The 16,667-nt window shown below is 37.1% G+C and overlaps 2 protein-coding genes across 10 annotated transcripts in view; one reads left to right on the top strand and one right to left on the bottom strand.

Moving 5' to 3' along the window:
* LOC122227036 (BEN domain-containing protein 5) overlaps nucleotides 1-16,667 on the top strand; it is a 1,450,833-nt gene that overhangs the window by 216,218 nt on the left and 1,217,948 nt on the right. The gene's annotated exons all lie outside the window — the stretch shown is intronic.
* Nucleotides 4,845-5,380, bottom strand: LOC122227038 (60S ribosomal protein L21-like). The gene has a single exon (XM_042951173.1). It carries the CDS (start codon nucleotides 5,364-5,366, stop codon nucleotides 4,884-4,886), a length of 483 nt encoding a protein of 160 aa, XP_042807107.1. The 5' UTR covers nucleotides 5,367-5,380; the 3' UTR covers nucleotides 4,845-4,883.

Here is a 16,667-nt window from a genome sequence, read left to right as displayed (position 1 = left end):
CAAACTAATGAACTGTGAGATCATGACCTGAGCCCAAATCAAGAGTCAGCCACTTAACTGACTGAGCCACCCAGGTGCCCCAGATATATTTTTTTAAAATAATTCTACATGTGCCAAAATTTCCCATATGTCTAGAGATGCAATTGCTGAGTTAAACGATAGCAACATCTTCTGTTTACTGCTAAAGCACTCACTTAGGTCATTGTAATATACTTGCTATCAGTTGTTTATGAGAGTTCTCATTTCTCTGCTATTTTTGTACTTAGTGTTGTCAGGTTTTTTATATTTTTGCCAATCTGATGCATGTTATATGGTATATCATTGTGGTTTTCATTTTCAATTACATGTCTCCTTATGAACTCTCATATATTTATTGGTATTTCAGATTTCTTCTGTGAATTACCTTCTCATTTACACATTGCATTTAAAATTGTATTGTTAGACTTATTTTACTAATTCAAGGATTTCTTCAGATAGTCTTGATATTCTTCTATTTTACATTCGATATTTGTTTATGGCAAATACCTTTGAGCAAAAATTCAAAATGCTAATATAACCAGATTTATCTAGCCTTTTTTTGGATTTATGCTTTTCATGTCTTGTCAAATGAGTACTTTCCTAAATCAAGATTATGTTAATTTTGAAAATAAGTAAAGTTTTCTTTGTGTATTTTGTGCTTGAATTCACATGGAATTGATTTTTACATGTAGTATGAGATAAGGATCTAATTTTCCCCAATATGCATAGTTAATTTTTCCAGCACTACTGAGTAAATAGTTCATCATTTCCCCTATTTTGTAATGCCATGTCTGTTACACATAAAGTTTCATATATGCCTGTCCATTTTGCATCTACTTTTTTTCTATTGTTTTATTTGACTGTCCCTGTGCAGTAATGCCTTAGTGTATGAATTACTGTATTCCTAAAATAATTCATAATAGCTATTATGTTGAGTCTTCCTACCTTATTCTTGAAAAAAATGCTTTGGGTAAAATTATCCTGTTTTTCATCTATATTTTAATATTAATTTTGGGGTAAACTTTTTAAATTCTGGGGGAAAAACCTTTGCTGTAGTTCTGACTGTAATAGCATTGACATTATAGATTATTTTGCATGTTGAGTTTTTCATTTTATAAATATAAGCATATCTTGTATGTGTTCTCCATTTCTTCAGGTCTTTTTATTTTTTATTTTATTTTTAAAATATAATTTATTGTAAAATTGGCTAACATACAGTGTGTACAGTGTGCTCTTGGTTTTGGGGGTAGATTCCTGTGGTTCATCTCTTAAATACAACATCCAGTGTTCATCCTAACAAGGGCCCTCCTCAAAGCCCATTACCCATTCTCCCCACTTCCTTAATGCCCCTATCAACCCTCAGTTTGCTGTCTGTATTTAAGAGTCTCTTATGGTTTGCCTCTCTTTCTGTTTGAAACTATTTTTCCCCTTCCCTTCCCACATGATCTTCTGTTAAGTTTCTCAAGTTCCACATATGAGTGAAAACATATGATATGTTCAGATCTTTTTAAAAAATGCTCTTTTTAATTTTATTCTAGAGGTTTCTCAATCTTTTGTTAGTATAATTTTAAAAAGTATTTTATAGTTTTTATTGCTATTCTGGATGAATACTTTTTTGGTGTATTTTTAACTTATTTTTACTAATGTATGGAAATGCTAATGAATTTTATATGTTGATGTTTTTTCATCTAGTAAACATGCCAAACAGCCTTACTAATTCTGATAATTATAGAATCTTACATATTTTCTATGTAAATAAAAATGCTATATATTTGCAAATAAGGATAGCTTTGCCTCTTCTTTTCTAATTCTTGTGCTTTTTTTTCTTGTTTTACTGCATTGTCCATGATCTCAAGTGTCATGTTTAATAGAAGTGATATAAAAGTAATCCTTTATTTGTATGGGAATGAGTATTCTAAATCCTAAACTTATGTGTTTCAAAGATTATCCACTTGTGAGCTGCCTTCCTCACTGTTAGCTTTTTTCTTTTGTTTTTATTTGTTAGTATTTGTTTTTGTTTTTGTCTATAAAGTTAAATTTAGAGGGAAATAGTTTTGTTTAATTCCTTTTCTCCTGTGCTCACCCCGTCCTTTTTGCTTGCCTCTTTCTGATTTCACAGGATATCCAATTAAAACCAAAAATTATGATGGCATTTTGAGGCTTCTGTCTAGCACTGATACTGGAGTATCAAAGATCTGATCACCAAGGTAGAAGAAAACTGGTACTGTACAGGAGACTGCTTTTATCTTCTATTGAGACCTGAGGCAGTAGGTAGCAATAGTTCCTTAGCTTTCTTTCACATGTCACTGAACTCCATCCTACAGTCTGACTTAGACTGAAAGACTTAGTTTAGTCCATCACCTATGGTGAAACAATTTAATTGCTTTCACCACCATAAGAACAGTTAAAAGATGAACTGAGGTATATTAAAAATCATAAGGGTTGATTTGAGCAAAACTTCATTCTAACTGGGCAGTGCCAAACCAGAAGTAGTTAGAAGCACTCCATGGACAGGAGATAGGAGGAAGATTTTTATGGAGAACATGCGGAAACAAAGCAAGAAAATTATCTGATTGGCTATAGTCTAAGTGGGAAAGCCTAGTTGGCTGTTTGTGTTTGGTTTGTCCTCAAGTTTAGATTTATTAACCTTGATGCATTACAGTCATAGATTTTTACTTGCTTAAATAGGCTACTAAAGCATTAGAGCCACTGCAGTCTAACAGACCTCTTCCTTTAATTAATAGAACAAAACTGTCATCTTGCCCTACGTCTTAATCTGGAGCCCAGTAGGTTCATAGCTTCTACCTATATTCATTCTTGACTTCTTTCATTTCTGGTCCATGGAAATGTTCTTATTTTTTTAAACTTGGGTATATCTTTGTGGTTGTATATCTATAATTGCTATATATTTGGAGCAGAAAGAGTATATAAAATATGAAGATACTGAGTTACCCTGATCAGAAGTCAAAATATCTTTTTCCCCAAAATATCTTTTTTTAAACAATATAATATCCAGTATATTAATATCCCTCCAAATTTAATTTATTTGAAATTCAGATAATTTTAAAGAAGTGGAACAAGTGAAAAACACTGACGAACTAGTGTAAAGTGTTTGGAATAAAGTAAACTTTTTGGCAAGACTGGCTTGCTGGAGTTTGGGGAATATTGGACATATTGTGGTAGATGAGGCTAGAAATAAAGATAATGACAGCTTTGAGTATTTTGCTGAGTGAGCTATTGAGCACAGAATTAAAGAGGAGAGTGGTGTGGTTAGGTTTACATTTTAGAAAGATTACTCTGGCAGCAATATGGATGCTAGGTTAGTGGCATAGACCCAAGTAACAGGTAAAACAATTAGGTAAGAAATGAAGTCTTGACTAAAAGCAGTGCTATAAGGATGGAGAGTGATGTGGCTTTTCTTTTCTTCTGATCACATTTGACAAAATCAAGCTGTTTTCTGAGATTCTTCGTTAAACTTCACAGAGTAGTGGATTCTGGGAGGATTTTCCTATGCTGAGTGAGAGATAGAGCTAATTATGTACTCAAGAACAGCTATGTTTAGAAAAATAAAGATTATTTAAGAAAGAGTGAAAAAGGGAAATTAGAAATTTCTTTTGTAATAATTGATTTATGTTAGTTTAGCATTTTCTAGGATGAATGCCAGTATTTAAATAAGATTGGGGCATGAAAAGAAGCCCAAGCCTGTGTGAGTAGCATCTGAAATAAGACTGGGTTAGAAATCAGAGAACCAGAATTTGACTCCAACTTGATTTAATACAGTAATAGGCTGAAGTAAGTCATTTCCCATTTGGACACTATCCAATTTTCCTTTTATATAGAATGAACTCTAAGGTTTCTTATAAAATTTTTAATGTTTATTTATTTTTGAGAGAGAGACAGAGACAGAGACAGAGTGTGAGCAGAGTAGGGGCAGAGAGAGAGAGACACAGCATCGGAGTCAGGCTCCAGGCTCTGAGCTGTCAGCCCAGAGCCCAATGTGGGGCTCGAACTCACGAACTGTGAGATCATGACCTGAGCTGAAGTTGGACGCTCAACCAACTGAGCCACCCAGGTGCTCCTAAGGTTTTTTCTAATACTCATCAGATCAAAAGTCTCTATTAAGTGTGTAGTCAAGGGGAAATAATTCTAAAATGTTGGTTCGCTCCTGTTATCTTTGCCTATTGATAAATCTTTTAAATGAGATTAATATTTAAATCTATAGACTTTGAGTAAAGCAGATTATACTCTATCATGTGAGTAGACTTTATTCAACCAGTTGAAGGTTTTAAGAACAAAAGGACTGACTCCTCTGAAGAAGAAGGAACTTTGCCTATAGTCTTACTTTGAAGTTAAGTTGTAAGATTACCTGTTTACTAAGTTTTCAAGCCTGATGATCTACCCTGTAGATTTTGGATTTGCCAACCTCCACAGTCTTGTGAGCCAGTTCATTAAAATCTCTCTCTCTCTCTTTCTTTCTTTCTTTCTTTCGTTCTTTTTTTTTTTTTTTTTTTTTTCATATTTTAACGTTTATTTTTGAGACTCTAGAGAGAGCACAAGCAGGGGAGGGCAGAGAGAGAGGGAGACACAGAATCCAAAGCAGGATCCAGGCTCTGAGCTGTCAGCACAGAGCCTGACACGGGGCTCAAACTCATGGACTGCAAGATCATGACCTGACCCAAAGTTGGATGCTTAACTGAGTCATCCACATGCCTCAAAACCCACAAAATTTGAGTAAAGCCATCCCCCAGTGAATTCGGATATAAAGTTTGCTTTAAATACTTCTTTGGGGAAGACAATACCACGCTGCTACTCAATTAAAAGAAACATTTTTACAGTCTTGACGTCTTTTATTTTTTTTACATTTATCACGCCATGAATTCATAGGGAATGGGTTCCAACAGCTCAGGCTCCTTTCCATTGGTTCTCACAAAGTGTGCTTCTCTGGGTGGGGCAGGCTGGCGCTTCAGTTGAACCCAAGTACCTTTCTCCTTGGCTTCCTTCTTTTTCTGATAATTTTCCTTCACACGCTTCAGGAAGCTGTCTCGGCTCTTTGAGTGCTTAATGTGCTTGATACGTACATTAATTCTCTTAGCAAGAATCTTGCCCTTAACTTGTTTGTTTACAACAATGCCAACAGCATGCTGGGTAACATTGTAGACTCTTCCAGTTTTGCCATGGTAACATTTGTGGGGCATTCCTTTTTGAACAGTGCCCATTCCCTTGATGTCCACAATATCACCTTTCTTGTAGATTCTTATGTATGTTGCCAAAGGAACAACTCCATGTTTTCTAAAAGCCCTAGAGAACATATAGCGAGTACCTCTCCTCTTTCCCTTTGTGTTGGTCATTTTGGCGAATTACTGGAAGAAAGCGGTTCTGGCCGAAAGGAAGCTCTCTCTCTCTTTCTGTCTGTCTGTCTCTTTCTCTGTCTCACATACACATAGACCCTATTGATTCTGTTTCCCTGGAGAACCCTGACTAAACTATTATAGCTGGATTTTGAACCTTTCTAGATCAAAAATAAATGTTTTGTCATATTGGATACTTTGTGAAAATTATTTGCATCATCTGATTATGAAACATATGCCCTTATTTTAGGAACTATGGGAGATTTATCAATGAATAAGGTAGTATCTCTGTCCTCAGTGAGCTCACAATATAGTTGGGAAGACAAGGTTTAATATTGTGAAAAATTAAGTAATTACAGCTAAACTAAGGACAAAGAATATGAAAAAAATGATGAGGTCTATGGCTAGTTGACAAATATTAGTTTAGAGATTAAATGCTGTTAAGTACAGTTGATCATTGTGGGCTAGGAAAAGCTTAGGAAAGTAAGAAAGCCAACATTAATCAATTTTAACATGTACTTTCAGAGGATTCTGATACTTGGCTCTTGTGGGTTTAGGCATTGTTATCTAAACTATTTTTTTAGTCAGAATTTCTCAGAGGTAATAATTGTCCCATAGTTATACAACTTTAATAAGTAGAGTCTGAAAAATGTATCCCTATTTCCACTAGCCTATGCTGCAGAGATAATGTCATGGAGGTGGGACTCTAGTACCATCTTGAGATTTAGGTAGTCTGTTTGCAGTAGGACTCAATTCTGGTTTCCTTTTCTTTAGAAGAGTTTGTGTAAAAGGAATGAGGAAAAAGTCCTTGACAAAAAGGTGGGAAGATAGCACATTAATTTATTCTTGAGTTATCAAATCCTTGAATAAACCTATAAAAGTATGCTGTAAAGTGAGTTTGACTAACTTATAGACATTGGATTTGGCCTCCAGCTCTGTCCATAGCTGACCTGCTCTCCACATTTTAAGTAGCATAATGGAGCACAGTATTTTCTTACTCTAAAAATATTTCTTCATTATTTATAGTGTGGGGGATTGTTCTTGATTCAATTTGTGGGAGTCTGCTGAACTTGATTATAACTTACAGATAATTTTTGTCTTATATATTCTTTGTTTTATCATCAATATGTTAAACACAAATTTTATGATCTCAGTTAAAGGCAATTAATATTGGAGCTGGAAAACTCCTTGGAAATACATCAGTTTGTCAGAACTGGCTTGGTTAAGGATAAAGCCCAAAGTATCTGATAAGAATTGATTTTCCTTTCTCTATAAGATATTTAAAGGCTTCATCAGCTATTGGTTCACCCAGACAGGTTGCAATTCATTCACTTGATTTTCAAAATATTCATAGTTAGCATATCACCAAAAATATGATTCCTCTACTTACCTTCCTAAGCAGTGTCAAGGTGCTAGTTGGGACTGAACTGAATACAAAAATTACAAATAAAAGAGCCCAAACAGTGGGATATAAAATACTATTAATGAAAGCCTTCTTGATAAAACAGGGATAAGGATACTTAGTTGGTCAATTAGGATAGATCTTGGCATAAGACCTTGAGAAACCAGAACTTTTATCCAAAGTGTGATCAGGGTACTGAGTCAGTAGGAGATCAGGACATTTGAAGAGTAGTTGAGGGAGTTGGAGGTGTTGAGTTTCAAGAAGAGACAATTTCACTTGAATATGATGATTATCATTAAGTATTTACAGTTCTTTCATGGAGAAAAGGAGTGAAATTTTTCTGCATGAATTCAGAAAGCCTAACTCAAATTAATGTATAGAGGCAAATTTCAGTCTAGGGTAAGTAATTTTGTGAATAAAAGTTGTTTAATAGACACAGCTTTCCAGGAATGCATTTATCTATAAGTGTTGATGGCATGCAAACAGAGATACTGAGGATACATTGGTCAATAAATACTGTGTGCCTGATAAAATTGAAGAATTCATTAATTGAATGAACAAGTCAAGAATTTACTGTGTGACACTGGATGACTATGTCTGAGTTGCTGTAGCAAGTATTATTGTACTGGTTGGAAGTTAAAGAGTTAACACTCTTTCTTCCTGAAATTCTATCAATATGATTACTTTTTTCGGCTTACTCTCCATCCTTTCTTGAGACTCTTTCATTTACTTCTTTTTAATTTTGTGATGTCTCATGTCTCTTTATAGTCATCCATAATCTGTAATTATCTTAAAAATTATAACATGCCATTATTTTTCCTGAAGAAAATGTATTTGATAAACTTTTACTGGCAATGTGGTGTAGCAGAAAAAAACATGGGCTTTGTAGTTAACTAAATTTGAGTTAAATCATCAGCTCCACCATGTAGAAGTTGTATAATCTTGACAAATTCCTTCATACCTTGGTGTTTCAGTTTTCTTATTTGAAAAAATCATTTACTCAAAAAGTGTTGTTGAACATATATTATGCATCAGCTGGTATGTTAGTTATTGGGATATACCCATGAACAAAATAATGGTCTTGCCTTCATAAAACTTACGTTCTTTTAGAAGAGAAAGATAATAAATACTAGACAAAAAATAAGTCATTTAGCACATTAGAAGGTTATAGAAGCTATGGGGGAGAAAAGTAGGGCAGAGTTGTAAGAGTGGATGGTAATGGGATGGGGTGAAAGGCAGATTGAATGCTAAATAGGATGGCTGGGGAGCCCTTATAAGGTGAGATATGAGCAAAGGCTTAATGTAGATAGAGTTAGCTCTAAAGAATTTGGGAGAAGCAAAGCGAAGCATTAGAGTCTCAGAGGTGGGACTGTGCTTAAATAGTTCTAGGGTCAGTAAGCAGGCCTGTGTGACTGAAGCAAAGGAGTAAGGGAGAGTTTACAGTAGGAAATGAGTTCAGAGAGGTAGAAGTGAAGGTGTGGCAGATCATATGGTCTTTGCATATGTCATATGTAAGGATGTTGGCTTTTACCTTGAAGAAAATGGAGAACTAATGGAAGTTTTGAATGAAGGAGTCACCTGAGTGATCTTATATTCTGGAGTGTTTACTGGGGAAGGGCCTAAAGAGAGACAAGTGTAGAAGCAGAGATACTTATTAGGAGGCTGTTGCAGTAATCCATATTAGAGGTAATGGTGGCTTAAATTAGGTTGGTGGCAATGAAATTTGTGAGAAATGGTCTGGATATATTGAAATGGAAAAAAACCCTACTTTAAAAGGTTATTCTAAGAATTAAAGACTGAATGTGTAGTAAACACAAAGTGCCTGGTACCGTGCATAGTATATTATTATCAGTATGTTAACTATTGTTATTAATAAGGCATGAAATACCATGTAGAATCTGATTTAGTCCTTCAACATAATTGACTTTATCCTTTTTTGGGGGGGTGGGTAGGAGGAGTACAATTAACATACAATATTATATTGGGTTCAGGTGTGCAAAATAGTGATTTTACATTTGTTCACATTGAGAAATGATCATAGTAAATCTAGTTACCATCAGTCATCATACAAAGCTAATACCATATTATTGACTGTATTCCACATGCCATAAATTACATCTCTCTAGCTTATTTATTTTATAACTGGAAGTTTGTACTTCTTGATCCTCTTCACCAATTTAATCCTCCCTCAAAGCAGTCAATAATCTGTTTACTCTGTTAATGAGTCTGGGTTTTGTTTTGGTTTGGTTTGTTTATTTTTAGATTCCATGTATAAGTGAAATCATGAGGTATTTGTATTTCTTTTAGCATAATGCCATCAAGGTCCATCCAGGTTGTTGCGAATAGCAACATTTCATTCAATTTTGTTACTGGTTATGCGTCTGTTCAAATTTTCTATTGCTTCCAATTTGTTGGTATATAATTGCTCATAATATTCTCTTATTATTGTTTGTATTTCTGCAGTGTTGGTTGTGAGGTCTCCTCTTTCATTCATGATTTTATTCATTTGGGTCCTTTTTCTTTTGATCAATCTGGCTATCAATTTTGTTTATTTTCAGTTTTGTTGATAATCTGGTTTATCAATTTTGTTAATTCAAGGAAGCATCTCCTGGTTTCATTGATGTGTTCTACTGTGTTGTTTTTTTTTTTAATATCCGTGATTTCTGGTCTAATGTTTATTATGTCCCTTCTTCTGCTGATTTTGGGCTTTCTTTGTTGTTCTTTTTCCAGCTTTTTAAGGTGTAGGGTTAGGTTTTGTATCTGAAACCTTTCTTCCTTCTTTAGGAAGGCCTGGACTGCTATATACTTCCCTCTTATGACCGACTTTGCTGCATCCCAGAGGTTTTGGGTTGTCGTGTTTTCATTTTCATTGGTTTCCATGTACTTTTTAATTTCCTCTTCAACTTCTTGGTTAACGCATTCATGCTTTAGTAGGATGTTCTTTAATCTCCAAGTATCATGGTCTTTCCAAATTTTGTCTTATGGTTGATTTTGAGTTTCCTAGTGTTGTGGTCTGAAAATATTCAAGGTATGATATTGATCTTTTTGTACTTGTTGAGGGGTGATTTGTGACCCAGTATGTGATCTATTATGGAGAACATTCCATGTGCACTCAAGAAGAATGTGTGTTCTTCTGCTTTAGCAAATGTTATGAATATATCTGGTAATTCCATCCGATACAGTGTGTCATTCAAAGCCATTGTTTTCTTGTTGATTTTCTGCTTACAACATCTGTCCAATGTTGTAAGTGAGATGTTGAATTCTCCTACTATTAGGGTATTATTGTCAATGACTTGCTTTATGTTGGTGATTAATTGATGTATATATTTGGGTGCTTCACTTCAGGGCATAAATATTTACAATTCTTAGATCTAATTGGTGGTCAGACTCCTTAATTATGATATAATGCCCTTCATCTCTTGTTACAGTCTTTATTTTAAAATCTAGTTTGTCTGAGATAAGTATGGCTAATCCGGCTTTCTTTTGATGACCATTAGCATGATAGATGGTTCTTGATCCCCTTACTTTCAATCTGAACGTGTCTTTAGGTCTAAAGTGTGTCTCTTGTCAACAGCATATATGTGGGTCTTATTTTCTTATCCATTCTGTTACCTCATGTCTTTTGATTGGAGCGTTTAGTCCATTGACATTTAGAATGAGCACTGGAAGGTATGAATTTAGTGCCATTGTGTTACCTGTAGAGTTGGTGTTTCTGGTGATGTTCTCTGGTCCATTCTAGTCTTTGTTGCTTTTGGTCTTTTTGTGTTATTTTGTCTTTTCTCCATTCAGAGTCCCCATTAAAATTTCTTGCTGGGCTGGCTTAGTGGTCACAAGCTCCTTTCGTTTTTGTTTGGGAAACTCTTTATCTCTCCTTCCATTTAGAAAGGTAGTCTTGCTGGATAAAGAATTATTGGTTGCATATTTTTGTGATTCAGCACGTTGATTATATCCTGCCACTCCTTTCTTGTCTGCCAATTTTCTGTGGATAGGTCTGCTGCAAACCTGATCTGTTTTCTCTTATAGGTTAAGGACTTTTTTCTCTTTCTGCTTTCATAATTCTTTCCTTGTCAGTGTATTTGTGAATTTGACTATGATATGCCTTGGTGATGGTTGATTCTTATTGAATCTAATGGGAGTTCTCTGTGCTTCTTGGATTTTGAGGTCTATGTTCTTCACCAGATTAGGAAAGGTTTCCACTATAATTTGCTTCCATAAAGCTTTTGTCCCTTTTTTCCTTCTTCATCTTTTAGGACTCCTATGATTCTGATGTTATTCCTTTGTAATGAGTCACTGAGTTTTTTATGTCTTGTATGTGCTTGGAGGGCATAGTTGGGTGGGGCTTGGTGTAATGACTTCACTCTCCACTAGGTGGCACTGCTTAACTTACTGGGGTGAATCAGTATGCTGGCATGCACCTGCATGGGAGCGGTGGAAATGACTTCACCCAGCTCCCTAGTCTCTTGCTCAGATATTTTGTGCACTCACTGTTTGGTGATAAAGTACCCACCCTTTGTCTCAGGCTTCTATCCATGTTCACCACCTCTACCCTGTCCACGTTCAAGCCATCTGTCTGCCAGACAGCACCTCCCTCCAGAGTTTTATCTCAGATGGGGTTGTGTTTCAAAACTCCACACTTCAGAGACACCCTTCCCCCATCCCCTGATGCTTGGACATGTGCTGACTCTATGGGGGAGGGTCTAGCTGAGCAATGGCCGGGTGCTGGCTTGCCCCAGAGAACATTTGCGTGATCGCACAGTGGCAGAGGTTCAGAGATGATGGCAAATCTTAACACATACCCTGTGCCAGGTTTCACCTCACTCTTGTGTCTTTGTCCCACTACCAGCAAACATGGCTGCTCTCTGGGGTCCGCTGGAAGCTTTACCTGTGGGGAGGCCATATGGCCTCTACCAAATGCACTCTAAGCAGCAGAACTGCTTCTCCCTGTGAGACACACAGACTCCTCAGGCCCTGCTACCTGCTCCTGGGGATTCAATCTACTTCCTCACTAGAGTACCGGCAGGCACTGTGCTCTGGAACTTCATACTCTGTGCTCCACTTTTTATAGAATCCTGATCATACTGAAACCCTCTCCTTTATTCCTGTCAATGTTTTTAGGGAACAGATTTATTGTTCAATTCCCTGCAGGTGTTTTTACTCTTTTTCTCTAGCCATTTTTGGGAGCGTGCTTTTCTTCCATGATCCTGATGTGCCATACTCTCCCCCTTTCTCTTTCTCTGTCCTCTCTCCCCATAAACAGCTCCCTACACTCTGTGACTTTTCTCTCCCCCAGTTCACCTCTCTGCATCACATACCTGGCAAGTCCTGTGGCTCAAGTTATGCAGATCATTGTGTTAATTTTCAGATCAATTTCCTAGGTGCTCAAAGTGGTTTGGTGCTGATCTAGCTGCATTTTGGGGACGAGAAATGGTCAGGGTCTCCATGATGCTGCGCCATCTTAACTGGTGTGATATGATATCTTATTGAGGTTTTGAGTTGATTTTCCGTGATGATTACTGATGATAAACATCTTCTCATGAGTCTGTTGACCATCTGTATGTTTTTACTGGAAAATTGTCTATTTAGATACCTGACCATTTTTTTTTTCTTTTCGAATTTTTATTGAAATTATAGTTAGTTAACATACATTCTAATATTGTTTTTGGGAGTAGAATTCAGTGATCCATCACTTACACATAACACCCAGTGTTCATCCCAGCCAGAGTGCTTAAAAATACCCATCATCTATCTAGCCCATCCCTCACCCACCTTACTCCTTCAAACCTTAGTTTGTTATCTATCTTTAAGAGTCTCTTATGGTTGGAGCTAGAGCGTATTATACTAAGTGATATAAGTCAGTCAGAGACAGACAAATACCATATGATTTCACTCATGTGAAATTTAAGAAATAAAACAGATGAACATATGAGAGGGGGGAAAAGAGAGGGACCCCTGACTAGTTTTTAATCAGATTTTTTGTTTTCTGGTTGATAAGTTCTTTATATATTTTGGAAATTATCCTCTTGGGGCACCTGGGTGGCTTGCTCAGTAGGTTAAGTGTCGAAGTCTTCACTTTGGCTCAGATGATGATGTCAGGGTTTGTGAGTTTGAGCCTCGAGTTGAACTCTGTGCTGACAGTGTGGATCCTGCTTGGGATTCTCTGTCTCCATCTCTTTCTGGCCCTTACCCAGTTGTGCTCTCTCTCTTTATGTCTCTGTCAAAAATAAGTAAACATTAAAAAAATATTCTGTGATTATTATCCCCTGAGCAGATATATGATCTGCAAATATCTTCTTTCATTCAGTAGGCTTACTTTTCATTTTGTTGATAGTTTCTTTAACTGTCCATAATTTTTGCAGTTTCATGTAGTTCTACTTGTTTATTTTTGCTTTTGTTTCCCTTGCGTTTGGAGTCAGATTAAAAAACATTTTAGTAAGATCATTGTCAAGGAACTTACTACTGGGGGTTTTATGGTTTTGGGTCTTAAAGTCATTATTCCATTTTGAGTTAATTTTTGAATATGGTATAAAATAGTGTTCTGGTTTTACTCTTTTCCATATGGTTGTACAATTTTTTCTAGCACTATTGAAGGGACTGTTCTTCCCCCATTGTATATTCCTGCCTCCTTAGTCATAAAACTAATTGAACATATATGTGTGGGTTTATTTCTGGGTTTTCAATTATATTCCATTGATTTATGTTACCTGTTTTTATGTAAATATCATAGTATTTTGGTTACTAGCACTTTGTAGTATAGTTTGAAATCAGGGAGCATGATACCTCTAGGTTTGCTCTTTGTAAATTGTTTTAGCTGTTCTGTGGTCTTTTGTGTTTCTGTATAAATTTCAGAAGTATTTTCTACCTTTGTGAAGTTGTTATTGGAATTTTGATAGGGATTGCATTGAATCTGTAGATGCTTTGGGTAGAATCAATATTTAATAATATTAATTTATCCAGTCCATGAACATCTTTATATTTATTTGTATCTTTATTTATATCCTTATATTTATTTGTGTCTTCTTCAGATTCTTTCAACAATATCTTAAAATTTCAGTGGTCTTTCACCTCCTTGGCTAAATTTATTCCTAGGTATCTTATTCTTTTTTGATGCAATTATAAATGGGTTTTAAAAAATTGTCTCTTGCTGATAGTTAATTATTAATATATAAAAATAGTATAATTTGGTGTAGGAGGAGCTAAGAGAGTGTTGCAGTAGGAGGACCCCTAGGCTTGCCTCATTCCTCAAACACAGCTAGATAACTCTCAAATCATTCTGAATATCCAAGAAATCAACATGAGGACTTGATAGAAATGCACATCTCTAGGGAGAAAAGAGGCCACATCAAGGAATGTAGGAAGTGTGGAGACATGGATTTAGGGAGAAATAGATCGTGGGTGCTGTGGAGGGGAGGGAGCCCTGCTCCTAGAGTAAGATGAGAGAGGGTGGAATGCACAAGGATACAGCAAGGACAACCCTTCCCCAAAGCCAGTGGCTGGGAAAGTTAGATGGGCTGATTGTTGTAAATTTTTGCAATCAGTGGGGCTGAAAGACTGGAGTTTTAGAGGTCTGTGGGATTGGCTGGGATAGAGATCTCGGTGTGTTTCTCTATCCCTATAGGGAAGGCAGACAAGCAACCCTGGGAAAGATGGCACAATCAGAGGATTGCCTAAGGTGCACAGGGGGAGATTGTTGCCTCTTCTTGGAGCCCATCCATGAGAGGTGGCATTGCCTCTCCAGGGACAAAACAGCAGGCAGGTGCTATTTCACTCCCCTGACCCCTCAGCATAGGCAGAGACACATTTGCTGAGGATGGCTAATCCAGACACTGACTGTGTACCTTCCTTTATTCCAAATCCCACACCCCTGCACTCTGTCATGACTGCCGTTCTTGGTCAAACCTGTATGAATCCCAGTGTGAGGAGACCCTTCCCCAGAAGACCAGGGTAGGTCCCCACCACTGCAGGTCCCTAATGTTTGGAGTTTTAAAAGTCAGCAGACTTGGCTGGGATAAAGCCCAAAGTGCCCTGTGGTGTTCCAGACAGTCAAGCAACCTAGAGATAGTGTGGAAACAACAATCTGAAAATGCTTGAGACAGATGAGGGGAAATTATTTGCTCTTCTGGGAGGGCTTCCCTGAGAGCAGCAAGCACAGACTTCCGTCTATAGGGACAAAGGAGCTGGCTGACACCATTTCCCACCCCCACCCTTCAGCATAAACCATTTGTAGTAAACAGCACAGTGCCACCAGCACTGGGAGTCTAACCTGCTTACACCAAGTCCTGCCCCTTGTGCTCTGCTCTTACCAAATTTTTTGGGCAAATGTGTGTGATGAACCGTGAAGTGGTCCTTTCCCCCAGATGATCAGTACAAACACCCATATGCATGTCTGTTGACCATAGAGTTCTGCAAAGCTTCAGTTCTACTGGAAATATAATAGCATCAGGAATCATTTGACAAGGAGACAAGAACACCTAGTTAGAACATGCCACACTCTGGCCAAGGTCCAAACACTGCCCACTGCAGACAAGGAGAACCTCTGCAGACAACTGATCTGAGGGAAAGAGCAGTCAAAGCACATCAGCAGAGTGCATGCAGCTCACACAATAGACACTTCCTGAAGCAGCAGTCCCCAGACCTTATAAGACTTATCCTTCATGAACCCATAACTCTCAGGAGCAGGAAACATAACAGGATTTTCTAATACAGAGAAGAAGACAGAGACCTACACAAGATGCCAAAATGAAGGAAATCATCCCCAGAGAAAGAACAAGATAAGGTCATGGCCAGGGACCTAATCAAAACAGATGAAAGTATTATGCATGATGCAGAATATTTTTAATAGAATAATTAGAATAATTACATTGTTTTAGGTTTATTTATTTATTTTGAAAGAGAGTGAGAGAGACAGAAGGAGGAGGAGAGAGAATCCCAAGCAGGCTTCACACCAGCAGTGCAGAGCCTGACATGGGGCTTGAACTCACGAACTGTGAGATCATGACTTGAACTGAAACCAAGAATTGGACGTTTAACCAATTGACCCACCCAGGTACCCCTGTATGATGCAGAATTTAAAGCAACAACAAAAATGATACTCACTGCTTCAGAAAAGAATGGAAAACTTCAGGGATACCATTATCACAGAGATAAAACAGCAAAAAATTCAGGCAGAAATGAAAAATTCAATAACTCATATTTAAAAAAGGCTGGATGTCATGACCACAAGGATGGAAGAAGCAGAAGAACAAATAAGTAATACAGAAGATAGGATTATGGAAAATAATGGAGCTGAACAAAATAGAGAAAGAAGAATGATGAATTACAAGAGTAGACTTAGGGAACTCAGTGACTCCATCAAATGTCATAACATTCATATAATAGGAGTCTCAGAAGAAGAGATAGAAAAGGGGGCAGAAAGATTATTTGAGGAAATAATAGCGGAAACATTCCCTAATCTGGGGAAGGAAACAGACATCCAGATCCAGGAGGCATAGAGAACTCCCATCAAAATCAATAAAAGCAGGCAAACATCAAGACATATTGTAGTTAATTTGCAATGTACAGTGATAAAAAAAATTGTAAAAAGATCAAGATGAGGGGCGCCTGGGTGGCTCAGTCGGTTAAGCGGCCGACTTCGGCTCAGGTCATGATCTCGCGGTCCGTGAATTCGAGCCCCGCGTCGGGCTCTGTGCTGACAGCTCAGAGCCTGGAGTCTGTTTCAGATTCTGTGTCTCCCTCTCTCTCTGCCCCTCCCCTGTTCATGCTCTGTCTCTCTCTGTCTCAAAAATAAATAAATGTTAAAAAAAAAATTAAAAAAAAAAAAGATCAAGATGAAGTCCCTAACTTATAAGGAAGACCCATAAAGGTACCAGCAGTTATCTCCACAGAAACTTGGAATTGCAGAA

This window comes from Panthera leo, chromosome C1 (assembly GCF_018350215.1).
Source record: "Panthera leo isolate Ple1 chromosome C1, P.leo_Ple1_pat1.1, whole genome shotgun sequence".
NCBI lineage: Eukaryota > Metazoa > Chordata > Mammalia > Carnivora > Felidae > Panthera > Panthera leo.
This window is presented reverse-complemented; position numbering and strand designations above follow the sequence as displayed.